At 37.4% G+C, this 16,099-nt stretch overlaps 1 protein-coding gene across 10 annotated transcripts in view; it reads right to left on the bottom strand.

Annotated features, from left to right (window-relative positions):
* CAMK2D (calcium/calmodulin dependent protein kinase II delta) overlaps window positions 1-16,099 on the bottom strand; it is a 368,604-nt gene that overhangs the window by 254,462 nt on the left and 98,043 nt on the right. For all 10 annotated transcript variants that reach the window (XM_064285421.1, XM_064285416.1, XM_064285415.1 and 7 more), the window contains exon 3: window positions 840-899. In XM_064285421.1, the coding sequence (XP_064141491.1) occupies window positions 840-899 (60 nt within the window). The remainder of the gene's footprint in view (window positions 1-839; window positions 900-16,099) is intronic.

Here is a 16,099-nt window from a genome sequence, read left to right as displayed (position 1 = left end):
TTATAATCCCTGAGGGGTAATATTTGAAAATAATTTTACTAGTTTCTGAAACAGAATCAATGACTATAAAACAAATAAACCTTTTTAAAAAAAAAAAAAAAAATTTTTTTTTTTTTTTTTAGGATAGGTGAAAAATTTTAGCTGATTAAAATAAATGGTGTTAAGTTCTGTCTCCCCATACTTCATCACTATTAGCTGAATAATCTTTAAAGACACGTAAAGGTCCTCTTCATTTAATAATACCTTATATAATTCTTTAAAGTATTAATTTGCATAAAACTGTTATCATTTAAACATGTATCTTTCAAAAAATTTATACTTGTTTCAATTTTACCTTCACAACTACCCTCCAAATTAGGGGAAAGTTTATCATTTCCATTTTACACATGAGGCAATGGAGGGATAAAGCAGCTGTGTGATTTTTCTAATGATACCCAACTAGTTAATCTAGGAGACTCACAAAATATGCAGTTAAAATAAAGGTAATATAAGATAACCAACCAGGAATCATATAAATTTCTTTATTCTTTAAATTATACCCAGTTTGTCTAATGGCTAGTATGTACTCAACTTTCAGCATAAAAGAAAATTTACACTATTGATTCAATTAACACAATCATCTTTATTCTTTTAAAAAGTAAGTGCCTCAATAATAAGTTTAATTTGTAGAGACAATTTTTGTTACCCATACTTGCTTCAAAGATTTCACACACACAAGAAACAAACAAAAAACTTTAAATGTAACCAAAGACCAAATATTAGGAACTTATTTGTTACTAGTTACAAACATTCTAGATTGTTAAATCAATACTTAAACTACACTGAAAACATTTCCTCACCAATATTGGGGTGCTTCAAAAGACGGCAGATTCTGGCTTCCCTTTCCAGCTTCTGGTGATCTGTTGAAACAAAACAAAATATAAAATTAAATCACAACATTCAGCAAAAAATAATAGAACATAATAACATACCAAAATGACACCTATATGGCTTTATATTTATTTATCCTTTCATTTCTTTTTCAAAAAATTATGATTTGAATTTGGAATTAGGTGAACACAACACAGTTCAGCAATCTGATTTTCTTTATTTTTCATTGGGCTGATATTGGATAGGGTGAGGGATAGGATATAGCTGGATTTAGACTTGAGCTGATAGGAAACAATGGAAAGGGCACAAAACAACAACATTCTGTATTATCTTTCCTTTAAAACATGTAGACAGTGCTACAGCTTAAATAATCAATATAGATATACAAATTTAAAGCAGAGATAATCACTGTACTTTGACATGCAGCAGAAGCACTTTATGTGTACTTCCCATTTCATCATAGAGAATACTGAGATGTGTAACCAAAGGTCAAGATTTAATAAAATCGATTTTTACAACTTCATCAAGGACAGTCTTAAGTGAAACGTGCTTTCTTTTTTTTCTGTGGGTGCGTGTGCTGTAAATGATTGATACCACTGTCTTGATTTGTGCTAAGGTTCAAGTATTTTTACCCACCATTCTTTTTGCACATAACTGAAATGCCAACAAAATAAAGAAGGCAGATAATGTCTAAGTTTTATTATGGAAATGATTTTGACTTAACCCCAAACCAAAAACCCACTGCCATCAAGTTGATTCTGACTCACAGTGACCCTATAGGACAAAGTAGAGCTGCCCCATAGGGTTTCCAAGTTTGTTATCACTACAGAAGCAGACTGCCAAATCTTTTTCCTGCAGAGTGGCTAGCAAGTTCCAACTGCCAACCTTTCGGTTAGCAGCCAAGCACTTTAACCATTGTGCTACTAGGGCTCCTTTTTAATCTCACAGATATCTTAAAACGGTTTTGGGGATCCCATGGGTCTACAGACTACTGTTTGAAAACCACAGATATATACTATAAAGAACCATTTCATATAATACACTTTTTTTTTGTAATTTAGGAAAATAGTTTAGACACATATAGTGGCATTAACATCTCAAAGTACAATACTGTTTTAATGTTTCATCACAACAGCACTGGACTGTATCTAACACTGTATCCAGTGTTTGGCAGGATTGCCAATATAAAGAGAGATATTCTCTGACCTTGCCACTATTTAAAACTACACATATTTTGAATAAATGCAAATTCTTCAAATCCCTACCTCTTAACAGGTCTTAATTCTTAAGATAAGCTATCTCTGGAATATTCTTATTTAGAAGTGTATAAGAGAACACAAAGGGTTAAAATAGGTTTTGAAAATGTATCTAACACAGTCATCTTAAATACACACTATAACGCTTCTCTGTTAAAGACAAAGGCTTATAGGGCTTAGACAGGGATATGCAAATATATATGCGCGAAACCATTTTTTTATACATACATATACACACCAAAACCAAACCCGCTGCCATCGAGTCGATTCCAACATGTGGCAACTACAGAACAGAGGAGAACTGCCCAAAAGGGTTTCCAAGGAGCAGCTGGTGGATGTGAACTGCTGACCTTTTGGTTAGCAGCCAAACTCTTAACCACTACACCACTAAGGCTCCACATACATATATATATACACACACACACACACACACACACACACATATATATCTTTTTTTTTTTTTTTTTTACAGGTGCTCTGGAACTTATTCTGACCCATAACGACCCCATGTGACAAAGTAGAACTGCCCCATAGGGTTTACTTGGCTGTAATCTTTATGGAAGCAGGTAACTATGTCTTTCAAAGGGCCACTGGGTAGGTTCAAACTGCCAACCTTTTGGCTAGCAGCCAAGTACGGTTTAATCATTGTGCCACCAGGGCTCCATGCATATACATACACATATGCATATACATCATCTAATACATATATTATTACATTAAAATAAGAAAGTCAAGGAAACAAAAACCTTTATTGACAGTAAGTGCTACAGAGTTTCAGCTATAGTAATGCACATTGAGAATTTTTCATAGCATATAAATCAGTTTTCTATAGCTGTATAACAAATACTGCAAAGTCAGCAGCTTAAACAAATGCATATTTATTATCTTACAGTTTCTGTGGGTCAGGAACCTGGGTACAGCCTGACTGTACCCTTTGTTTTTGGGTCTCTCATAGGTTGCAATCAGGGTATCCAGTACGGCTCAAGTCTCATCTGAAGTCTTGACTGATAAAGGATCTGCTTCTAAGCTGACATGCTGGTTGGCAGAATTTCATTTCCTCAAGGGCTACGGGACTAAAGGTTCCTAGCTAGCAGTTGGCTAGAGAATGCCCTCAGGTCCTGAGGTATTTATCTCTTCCTAGCTTTAAGTTTTTTTGTTTTTAACTTAACAACTTGCTTTATCAAAGCCACTAAGGAAAAGAGTCTGTCAGCAAGATGGAAGTCACTGCCTTATCTAGCTTAATGATAGAAGTGACATCCCATCATATTTGCCATATTCCATTTGTTAGAAGACAATAACTAGGCCAACCTACTTTAAAGGTGAGGGACTTGTACAAGTATGTGAATACCAGGAGGCAAGGATCACTGGGGGACCATCTTAGAGTTTCTTGCCACAGCAGACTTTAAAATAACAGTACTGAGACTTTCATGAGTTCTCTCTCTGATAAGCAGCTTTGCTTACTTTTTCTTCTATACGCTTAACTTAGTGATCATCTATGAATCATAAGTCATTCTCCAATGTGCCACTGGGGCATGTTTTGACATTCCAAGCATGATGATATAACTAAAGTTCTCATTGAAACCAGAATTCAACTGGTATGCTTCACTTTCAACATCAAGCTCACAACTTCACTTGTTAGAAGGAATAGGTAGGAGGTAGGTGAGGAGTGACTAACTACTGATTATTACCAAAAGCACATTTCCCTATTTATCCTGCTAAAATGATGAATTGGTTTTACATTTAGAACATCCTTTGCTTTTAGTTCAACTGGCAAGAAAAGTCATACATCCTACCTCATCATTCCCAGGTCTCACAACTAACTATAATGGTGAAAGGCAAACACAGATCATCAAAGGCAAGACATCCATAACACTGTTCAGCACCATTTGAAGACTTTTTTTTATTACCCACAGTCCCTGAAGCTAGTGTAGAATCAGCTGCATTTATCATTTAATATTTAGTAAAGTGTGTGAATTCTAATAAAAAAAAAAAAAGAATTCTAATAGTTTGGTTTTATTCTTTCTTTGATATTCAAGTCCACACTATTATGTGAATAAAAATATGACCCTTCAGGCTATAATCTTGTCAGGTCTGATTAGGTACGCTCTGTTAGCAATATATGGTTGAAATGTGCCACATAAACAATGCCTTAAAGAAAAATATATTATCACTCGGTTTTGACATGGAGTCAGTGGGAAATAGTATTACCTGTTACAGAGACCTTCAGGTTTCAAAACGGTGTCAGAAGATTTGGCGAAAATGTATTTCTTCCCAGCTTTAAAATCTTTTTTTAACTTAACATGACATTTTCTTTCTAACAAGGTAAAAATATGAATTCAGACTTAATGAAATAAATCCTCAACTATTATTCCAAGTCAAATTTTAATCTTTATGCTAAATCATAACTGAGCACAAATAAAAAATTCAAGTGAATCACTTTCACCAAGCAAGATGAGTATCACTGAAACTATGCACATAAAGTGACAATTCATTTAGCTGGTAAAATCACCGAATGAGCTTTTATCAATAAGTAAATTTCAGAAGTAACTACTTATCCACAAAATGCCAACACTTTAAAATGTCAGTGTACTTGGGTACTGTAAGAACGGCGTAGGGGCAGTGACTGACCTCCTCTAATTGCACAAGTGGGAAGGAGAATCAAGATCAACAGCCCACGGCTGATTCCTATGACGCAGAGCTCAGACATGCCTTCTGCTCCCCCATTCTAATTCTGACACCAACCATCCCTCAAACAGCACTCTCTACTTCTCTCCTGGATTCAATAATTCATTCCAATAGCCCCAAAGAACTCACAGACCACACTCACGATTATGGGGTTTATTAGGGAAGAAACAGTTACAAGATACAGTTCTCCCATCAGGACAGCCTCTTCCCAACCGTGCTCACAGGCACGCCTCTCCCTAGCCCTAGTCCTCGTCCCAAAGGCACTCAGCTTTCTCCTCCACGGGCTGGGAAGCCCAATGTGCCATCTCCTGCTGCCAGGTCTCTTTGCTGGTCTCTCCTTCCTTCGTGGTGGTTGGCTCTTTCTCTCTGCTCTGGAATCAGCTCTCTTTTAAGGCAAAACTGACCAGTCTCCTTGGTAGGCCACAATTACCCTATCACACAGTCCCGCCCAATCCCCTGGGTGGAGGTTACAAGAAAGGCCACACACAAAAGTCATGAATCCACTGCAGGTACAAATCTAACAGTGACTGCTTTTTTTTACATAGATAACATAAAATATTTTAATCTTCCTTGACACCTTAGAGTCATCATTATTAGTATGAACTACATTAGTCTGCTGTAGCCTACAGGTTCCTGCACTGTGTCCCCTCTGCCTCCTCCCTCGCCTTTTGGAATCACCTTTTCAGAAGAAGCAATGCCAAGGGATAGTTTGAGCAGGGGCACGAGTCTGGCCTTTTGCCATAACAGGTCAGTTACTACCCCACCACCCAACACACACACACACACACACACACACACACACACACACATACACAACACACACATACAAACAAGCTCTCTTTCCCCATAAAACGGATTCCCATTTGGGAATGAGTTGTCTCTGTTATGTTAATGAGGCAGGATTAGTGTAGGGTCTAATTGAGTCAATCTCTTCTGAGATATAAAAAAGATTAAAAGCAAGCTAGCAAGCAGAGACAGGGGGAGAGAGATGCCAAGCCACATGAAGGTAACCCAGGACAGAAGCTCAAATGAGACAAGGACCTTCCTCCAGAGCCAAGAGAGAAAGCCTTCCCCTAGAGCTGGCACCTTGAATTTGGACTTCTAACCTCCTAGAATGTGAGAAAATAAATTTCTGTTTGTAAAAGCCACCCACTTGTGCTATTTCTGCTGTGGCAGCACTAGAAAACTAAGACAAAATTTGGTATTGGGAGTAAGGTGCTGCTCTAACAGATACCTACAATGCAGAAGCAGTTTTGGAATTCGGTAGCAATTGGGTACTGGAAACTAACTCGACAGCAACGGCTCTGGTTTTGGTAACAGTAGAAGCCTAGAGTGCCTTAAAGAGACTGATGGTAGAATTATGAATGTCAAATGCAATTCTGGAGAGGGCTCAGAAGGAAGTGAGGAGAGCCATAGAGAAAGTCTCTACCGTCTTAGAGAATACACACAGTGCCAGCAACGAAACATTCCTAGAAATGTGGACATTAAATGTGCTTGTGGTGAGGCTTTAAAAGAAATTGATGACTATGTGATTGCGCAGTAGAGGAAGGGTGATGCTTTTTATGCAGTGACAAAGAATTTGTCTGAATTATGTTTGAATGTTTGGTGGAAGAAAGAACTTATAAGTGATGAACTTGGATATCTGGCTGAGGAGATTTCTAACCAAGACTTTGAAGGGACCACATGGCTTTGCCTTGCAACTTACAGTAATATATGAAAGAGATGGACATAAAAATGAACTGTGCAAAATGAAAATAAAACTTAAAGATTTGGAAAATTCTGTTGTATAATCTAAGGACACACGTTCAGGGATATTAACCAAGGACAGAGCTACACAATCTTCTGTTAAAGAGATTAAGTTTGTGACTGATGGATCTAACCAACCACCACAGCAGAAAACCCATCAGCTTACACCGAATGGGATGGGGAAAGAGTGAAAGGAAACAATGCTGCCTTGGAACTCTATATGCAGAAAAGAGACCAAGCATTCTCTATCTGTTGTCCTCCAAGAAAAGAACCATCCCTGGACAACCTGAAGATCAGCAGAACTGTTGGAGTGTGAGAAGCAGGGTTACCTCAATTTCAAAGGGTAGAACTATAGCCTGCTGGATTTCAAAGGGTGGGGCCAAGGTCTGCTAGGTTTCAAAGAGACAGATCTTCACTAACTCTGTTCCAGAATGTGTAGCTGCTGTTCACGAGTGCCAGGAGGATGAGACCACTACCCAAAGCTGAGGGGGAGGGGCCGCCATGCCCAACAGGCAAAAGGGGACTGCTGGGGCCAAGTGGGTGCGGTTGCCACTTAGACAGATTAGGAGAATGGGGTCACCCAAAACCAAGACAGCAGAGCTGTCATCCCAGTGGGCCTGGAAGGCAGAGCTGGAGCCCAGGGATGAGGGGCCTCCACTCACAGTCCAGAGGGTATGACCAATACCCAGAGTCTGGAGGGCAGGCCCATTGCCCAGATGGTCTCAGAGAACACAGGATTATGTTCAAGTCTTGAGAAACAAACAAAAAAAAAAAAAACAAAGTCTTGAGAGCTAATGTAAATTATTCCACTGGGTTTTGCACTGCTTGGTGCCTGTTTCCCTTTTTTGCCTCCAATTTCTCCTGTTTGCAATGGAAATGTCTACCTTGTGCCTGTTTCATCATCGTACTTTGGAAGCAGAAAACTTGTATTCTAGATTTCACAGGTTCACAGATGAAAAGGAATTTTGCCCCAAGATGGAATCCCCAAAAGTCTCACTCATATTTGGTTTAGATGATGCTGAAGATGAGATTTGGGACTTAGAGTTGATTTAAGACTTTTGGGATGATGTGATGGGGTGAATGTGTTTTACATGTGGCAAGGGCATGAACTTGGGTGGGGGTAGCAATGGGTTGAATGTTGCAGATTGAATTCTGTCCCCCAAATATATGTGTTATAAATCCTAACCTCTATGCTTGTGGTTACAATCCTATTTGGAAATGGGTTGTCTTTGTTATGTTAATGAGGCAGGATTAGTGTAGGGTGTATCTTGAGTCAATTTCTTTTGAGATATAGAAGAGATTAAAAGCAAGCTAGCAAGCAGAGAAGGGGGTAACAGAGATGCCAAGCCACATGATGACCACCTAGGAGGAGAAGCTCAGAAAAGACAAAGACCAAGACAAGGACCTTCCTCCAGAGCCAACAAAGACAGAAAGCCATCTACTAGAGCAAGCACTCTGAATTCAGACTTCTAGCCTCCTAAACTGTGAGAAAATAAATTTCTGCTTGTAAAAGCCAACCACTAGTGGTATTTCTGTAACAGCAGCACTAGATAACTAAGACAAGCCTCAAATAAGAGACTACCACACTCCTAGGACCAAACTTGGCTAGCTATCCATCCTCAAAAGAAGATTAAAGTAAATGGACCAAAACTACCATAAAAATTTTATATTTTTATGTCTGTTTATTATACTTGGTCTGTTTTTTCTGTCGGGTCTTACGTCTGTGAATATCTCTGGTACATTAAACAGTTTCAAGCGCATCTAATATGTATAAATCAATGTGTACCTAATAAATGTGTAAATGAAGTAATGCTGATTGCCTGTTGTTTTTGAACTTCTGTAAATTAAGTATTGAGAAAAGCAAGGGTTTAAAAATACAAATAAACTGCAAGTGACGACCTGAACAGATCCTCTCTGAATAAAAGGTACACCTTTAGTACACAGATTCTATAACACTAAAATGTGATTACTCAGAGGCCCTTACCTGGAGGTTTTCGAATTATATTCTGAATACATTTTTATCACCAGTGAAATTAACTCTAGTTAAATGAATGCTCCTGTGGTAAGAATATAGATTCCGTCCACTTAAGTGGGCCACATTTAAAATCACATTATGTTAAAAGGAGCCATTTAAAGGGACACATCACACAAAATCTGAGCATAATGTGTATGGATTTAAAGTTGTCATATTCGTTTAACCAAAAATTTAAAATATGAATAATCAAATATTGCACTTTTATTTTATCCTTTTTTGCACTATGCTTAATCCCTGTCATAAACTTGAATTTTAAACTATCTGACCCAAATTATCTCTGATATTTTTTTATTGAGTATCAATACCTCCTTACTATTCTGCTACCCGCTAGTAACACAGATGAGTGGGTACGATTTTATCTCGTTATAGGATGATGTTCTTCCTTTCATGGTAAAGTAAAATAAGCAATAGGTGTTAAATGTTCATACATCTTAATTTAGAAATGAAACCTTTTAAAGAGTTTGTTTTGTGTGGGAAACTCATGCAAAGGTTAACTACTGAATCATGATGTCAGTCCAATCTTGATTCTACACGGACTTCTGAAATCATGATTTCCCCGAGGAAAACCTTTTGGTTCCCCATTTTTTTAACATAAACGTGAAAGAAAAATCAGGCATTTATCTTCTTCTTTCTGCAGTTTCATCTGTGGAGGAATATGAAATTGTCCATTGGTGCCAGAGGAATAAATCAGAGTCCCATAATGAAGACCCATGATTTTGGACAGCCCTAGACACAGAGACACAGGAGACCTGGTGGCACAATGGTTAAGTGCTCCGCTGCTAAACAAAAGGTCAGCAGTTCGAACCCACCAGCTGCTCCACAGGAGAAAAGGCCTATCCATCTGCACCCATAAAAATTACAGCCTATAAAACCCTATGGGGCAGTTTTACTCTGTCACATGGGGTCTCTATGAGTCAGAATTGACTCAATGGCACATAACAACAGACACAGAAAAAATGGGCATAAAATATATACATTACAAGGACTAGAGAACATACATAGAAAGCTCCAAGACACTGCATCTGGACCATCTGTTGTTGTTGTTAGGCACTGTGGAGTCAGTTCCAACTCTTAACGACCCTATGCACAACCGAATGAAACGCTGCCCGATCCTGTGCCATCTTCACAATTGTTGCTATGCTTCAGCCCACTGTTGCAGCCGCTGTGTCAATCCATCCCATTGAGGATCTTCCTCTTTTTCACTGATCCTCTATTTTACCAAGCATGATGTTCTTCTTCAGGCACTGATCCCTCATGGTAACACGTACAAACTATGTGAGACGTACGTAGTCTCGTCATCCTTGCTTTTAAGGAGCATTCTGGTTGTACTTCTTATAAGACAGATTTGTTCGTTCTTCTGGCAGTACACAGTATATTCAACATTCTTTGCCATCACCACAATTCAAAGGCGTCAGTTCTTCTTCAGTCTTACTTATTCACTGTCCAGCTTTCGCATGCATATCGGTCGAGGTGATCAAAAACACCACGGCTTGGGTCAGGCGCACCTTAGTCCTCAAGGTGACATCCTTTCTTTTCAACACTTTGAAGAGGTCTTTTACAGCCTATTTGCCCAGTGCTATGCATCTTTTGATTTTTTGACTGCTGCTCCAACGGGTGTTGATTGCAGATCCAAGTCAAATGAAACCCTTGACAACCTAAATCTTTTCTCCATTTATCGTGATGTTGCTTACTGGTCCAGTTGTGAGGATTTTTGTATTCTTTATGTTGAGGTGTAATCAATAGTGAAGGCTGTGGTCTTTGATATTCATTAGTAAGTGCTTCAAGTCCTCTTCACTTTCAGCAAACAAGGTTGTGTCATCTGCGTAATGCAGGTTGTTAATGAGTCTTCCTCTAATCCTGATGCCCCGTTCTTCTGCATATAGTCCAGCTTCTCAGATTATTTGCTCAGTATACAGACTGAATAAGTATGGTGAAAGGATACAACCCTGATGCACACCCTTCCTGACTTTAAACCATGCAGTATCCCCCTGTTCTGTTTGAAGGACTGCCTCTTTGTTTATTTACAGATTCTTCATGAGCACTATTAAGTGTTCAGGAATTTCCATTCTCCTCAATGTTAGACATAATTTGTTATGATCCACACAGTCGAATGCCTTAGTCAATAAAACACAGGTAAACATCTTTCTGGTATTCTCTGCTTTCAGCCAGGATCCATCTGACATCAGCAATGATATCACTGGTTCCATGTCCTAAACCCGGCTTGAATTTCTAGCAGTTGCCTGTTGATATACTGCTGCAGTCACTTTTGAATGGTCTTCGGCAAAATTTTGCTTACATGAGATATTAATGATATTGTTTGATAATTTCTGCGTTCAGTTGGATCACCTTTCTTGGGAATAGGCATAAAATATGGATTTCTCCTAGTCCGTTGACCAGATAGCTGTCTTCTAAATTTCTTGGCATAGATGAGTAAGCACTTCCAGTGCTTCATCCATTTGTTGAAACATCTCAACTGGTATTCCATCAATTCCTGAAGCCTTGTTTTTTGCCAATGCCTTCAGTGCAGCTTGGACTTCTTCCTTCAGTACCATCGGTTCCCGATCATACGCTACCTCCCGAAATGGTTGAAAGTCGACCGATTCTTCTTGGTATAGTGACTCTGTACATTCCTCCCACCTTCTTTTGATGCTTCCTGCCTTGTTTAATATTTTCCCCATAGAATCCTTCAGTATTGCGACTCGAGGCTCGAATTTTTTCTTCAGTTCTTTCAGCTTGAGCATTGCCAAATGTGTTCTTCCCTTCCAGTTTTCTAACTCCAGGTCTTTGCATATGTCGTCATAATACTTTACGTTGTCTTCTTGAGCCATCCTTTGAAACCTTCTGAGCTCCTTCATCATTTTTTCCTTTTGCTTTAGCTACTCAAGGTTAAAGAGCAAGTTTCAGAGTCTCTTCTGACATCCATTTTGGTCTTTTCTTCCTCTCCTGTCTTTTTTATGTCCTCTTGCTTTCTTCATGTATGATGTCCTTGATGTCATTCCACAACTCGTCTGATCTTCAGTCATTAGTGTTCAACACATCAAATCTGTTCTGGAGATGGTCTCTGGATATACTCAAGGACATACTTTGGCTCTTGTTGACTTGTTCTAATTTTCTTCAGTTTCAATTTGAACTTTGATATGAGTAATTGATGGTCTAGTTCTCAGTTGGCCCTTGGCCTTGTTCTGACTGACGATATTGAGCTTTTCCATCGTCTCTTTCCACAGATGTAGTCAATTTGATTCCTGTGTGTTCCATCTGGCAAGGTCCATGTGTATAGTTGCTGTTTATTTTGGTGAAAAAGGTATTTGCAATGAAGAATGATCAACATTACTATCATCATTATTACTAATATTTTGTCTGACATTAAGAGAACTGAATTCTTAAAGATACACTAAAAAGAATTATATTAATTCTATCAAAATTTAGTCACTTTACATGTACCCTAAGTACCATGAAAGAACTCTTTCCCATAAAATCAAATTATCGTGTTAACAGGAAGAAACATCCTGGTCATTGGTAACAGAAGCAGTGGAAGAGCCACTGATATATGCATTCAAAAAAAGATAAATCAATACAGTAAAACATGGAGAAAATTTACAGTTATATAATTTTACGGGTACTTTAAACACCTCAAAAATAAATAATGATCAAGGAATTTGTTTGATTGTAAAATTTTCAAACAAATCAAACTGGACACCTTTACAAAATAATCGCTATATATATTTCATTCATCTGTTTCACAGGAATCTATCAGGAATGAATGTTCTTCTACCAAATAACTTACCATATATGATTATTTAAAAGGGAATTTGATGGTACCATTCTTTATGTTGTTCTATGGGAGAAATATTTTTTTTCCCTTTGCATCACAATAATGGTATTCATTTGGAGGTTTGACACTGTATCTGTTAAGAAAATAACACTTTACATAAAATTATGCAAATATAAAACAAACTATCTTATGAAGCCTCTGTTCAGTAGTAGTTTAAAGGAGAATAGAACATGTAGACTTTTTTAGATTATAAACAACAGAAAACATTACTTTATATAAAATAAATACTATATAAATGTTTGTTTAGTGTCTGATTATACAGAATGTCTACTACTTACATACCTACAAAGAAGAAGAGATGGGAACACTCTGTTACAACCTAATGGAAGTCTTAGGAGAGCCTCTTAGTAAGCTTCTCACCAGTAGTAGGTGATGGGCTAAGGGGAATCTGAACTGGGGTTTTTATCCTTTGAGGGAGAATCTTGTTTAGAACAAGAAAACGGGATACACAGTGCTGAAAAAAGAAGACTGTTACTGGCCTACATTCCTCTAGAAGATAAAAGGAGAAGATGAGCAGAAAGTCCTGTTTAGGCCCTTTGTCAACATTAGCTGACAAGAGTTAGATCTCCTTGTCAGTTCTCAATCTCTCTACGTTGCTATCTTCCCCTCATAAGGGTGCCTCTGCCTGCTTATGTATCTATCATTCTGCTAACATGGTTACATCTTTCATCTCATGTCCTAGGACAGTGAACTTGAATTGTGTCATCAGAGAATTCAGTCAGGAGGAGCAAAGAGGAAAGCAAACCTTTCCAATATGTCATTTAAGATGTAAGGTATCAGAATGAGAGTTCACACAGAGTTCACACAGAGAACTGTCAATAGGTATCATTTTAAATTATTATATCTCAGTTGATTGTTACTATTATAAAATCAAACCTTTATATGACAAGCCATAATGATGTTACTAGTTGATGGATTTAAGAATTAAAGAGATTTCAATTTCACTATCTTTATTTTAATTGTACATCAATAATTTAATTCATGTAAAATGAAAAAAAAATTCTAATTATACTCCTGCAAAAGGGTAATGAAACAGATTTTATATAATACATTATTATGCTCTCAGTCTCCACAATTCCATCTACATAGCATGCCCCTCTAAATGTAATTTCACTTGTGAGACTGGAGGAATTTGCCACATAATTCCATTTTCCTGTTTAGGAATAATGGAGCTAAGTCACTTGAGACGCTTTGCATTATAATCTTTCAAACTCTGACTATACCTAGAGACTAAAAGGACCAGAAGGGAAACAAGACATACTAAAGATAAAATACAATCCCCACTTTACCATTTTTTCCAGTAACCCACACGATTTTTACAGGCAGTTGCCTAGTAACCCAAGAAAGCATTTACTTCAGGGATTTTGCTATTCTTACGAATTTTTTTTCCTAAGAATTAAGTACATACAATTTATTTAAAAGGTGAAAAGTATAAAATACGTATATACTTTTAGCTTCCCCACACCATTTTCCTTATGTAGTTTAATATTAACACATTAAAAATTGGGATAAAAGAATAACTCTGGATAATAGTATAGAAGAGCAAATGAAAGAAATTCATGAAACAGATTCCTGTGGTTTCTCTAAGCATCTGGAGCTTCTAGTTATTCATTTTTTTGTGAATGAGTTACCCTCAGAGCCAACTGTGAAGCTAACGAAGCTTAAGCTTCAGGGCCTTCACAGGCACAGCTCCCCAGAAGGGGCCTTAGCAATAAGCTCACAAAGTCATACGCTTTCCTAAAATTTGCCAAACAGGATACTTGAACAGCCATCAGTTACATTCACTATTTCTTTTCACTCCATCTTCCACTCCATATACTTCCCTTGTGTTGGGTGATACTGGAGTGACCTCAAACATTTTTTTAGATCTAGGTAACAGAAAGTTGAGTTGAGAACACATTTAGTTTGGGTTTAAAAAACATATTTACCTGGTTATATGTCTTCTGTGTATAGCTATGCTATTGCTAGCCATCCCAATGTAGGCCATGTTTGAAGAAATATTCCCCCCTCTTGGTCTGCCACAGGATGATGCAACATTCCAGAGTTTGTACCACGATACAAATTAGTACTACAGATCACACTGCAAATGTGTGTGTAGAGGAGGAGAAACAGGGTTTATTTATGCTATTTTTGTCTGGATTTTGTTATTCTTTGCAGTATTTGTCATCTTTTCAAAATTTATAATTTGCTGTAATTATCTTCATCCAAATCATATTTTGTGTTTAATTTTGTATTTGTAATTTTGTTGCCTTTTGCTGAGAGAGTACCCCCTATACTTAATACACTCCTGGCTCTACTAAACCTGGATCCACACTCCTTGTTATACTCATGAAAAAAGTAGAAGATAATTCATTGTTTGAATTCCAAATGTAAAAAACTGCTTTTACATTAAATACTTTAGGAAATTTATAATATCAACTTTCTTCTTTAAGTGACTAGAAAGTCACTTGTATTTCTAGATTTATTAAAATCCATACATATTTTATATTACATTAGTCATAAGTGACCAACTCTAGTGCAAAGATCACTAAATTAAAAATCAGGAAAAAATATGACTTCTAGTATAGGCTAAGCCAGGAATAATGGTCAAAAATATAGATACATGTCGTAAGTGTGAAAAAACTATAGCTATTCCTCTCTATCTTAAGAAGATACTACAAATTTAATATAACTTTATTTTAGGGAAAAAAACAATTCCTATATCAGACATAGTACTAGCAACTATATTTATTAAGCAGACACAAGGACACTAGTAGAGGCTTTGGAAGATAAAATATTATGATACAGGTATTCATGAACTAATAAATAATCTAAAAAGTAGGGTTTTAATGATAATACCCTTCAAAATGGAGAAGGGAAGTAAATCTATTATTTATTGAACCGTATTCCCTAAGTTCAAAAATTCAAGACACTAATGTCTTGCCTCTATATATTTTAATCACATATTTCTAGTTAATCACATTTTGTGCATGTTTTTATTTTCTACGTACTCCCCCCCCCAAAATAATATGAGGATTATTATAATGCAGCCACCTAAAAAAAAATACTATTAAGAAAAGATATTAAAATTAAATTTTCTCAAGTTTCAGCTAAACCTCTAAAGGCTGAAAACAAAAGAATAGTTTTCAGGTACAGGATGCTAAAACCATATATATTCAGGACTTGCAAAGGGCCCAGTCAAAGTCATTCTGCCATCATGAGCCCATTGCTTACTTCCATCTACACAAGGGATGGTAATGAGACCACCAGATAGGACTGCCCTGGACAGAGACTCCAGAACACTCTGCATCCCCTCCCTACCCCACACTGGAAAGGAAAGGAGATTGCTTCCTCAAGGGCTCCAAATGGAGTGAGGAGGAAGATGTTTAAGATAAATACTTGAAGAAGTATATCCTCTAGCATTTGAGAAAAATAAAAACTGCTACCTATTTTAAATCTGACTCTGAAGGCATGATAGCTAGCTGCCCTGAAACTGCAAGGTAAAGAAACTCTGTTGTGATCAGGCTATACTTCCATCAATGGCAAGATACACATTTCCCATGGACCAGATACGGGCCCATAGGAAACGGCAGACCAGGGTAGTCTTATAAGGAACACTACCCAAGAGGATCAACCTTGGGAGGCAATGTGATCCCAAAAGAGGGGTAAAATTCCAGAACCCTAAGAGCTGCAAAT

The sequence above is a fragment of the Loxodonta africana genome, chromosome 5 (assembly GCF_030014295.1).
Source record: "Loxodonta africana isolate mLoxAfr1 chromosome 5, mLoxAfr1.hap2, whole genome shotgun sequence".
NCBI classification, from domain to species: domain Eukaryota; kingdom Metazoa; phylum Chordata; class Mammalia; order Proboscidea; family Elephantidae; genus Loxodonta; species Loxodonta africana.
Note: the sequence above shows the minus strand (reverse complement) of the source record. Positions and strands in the feature narration are given on the sequence as shown.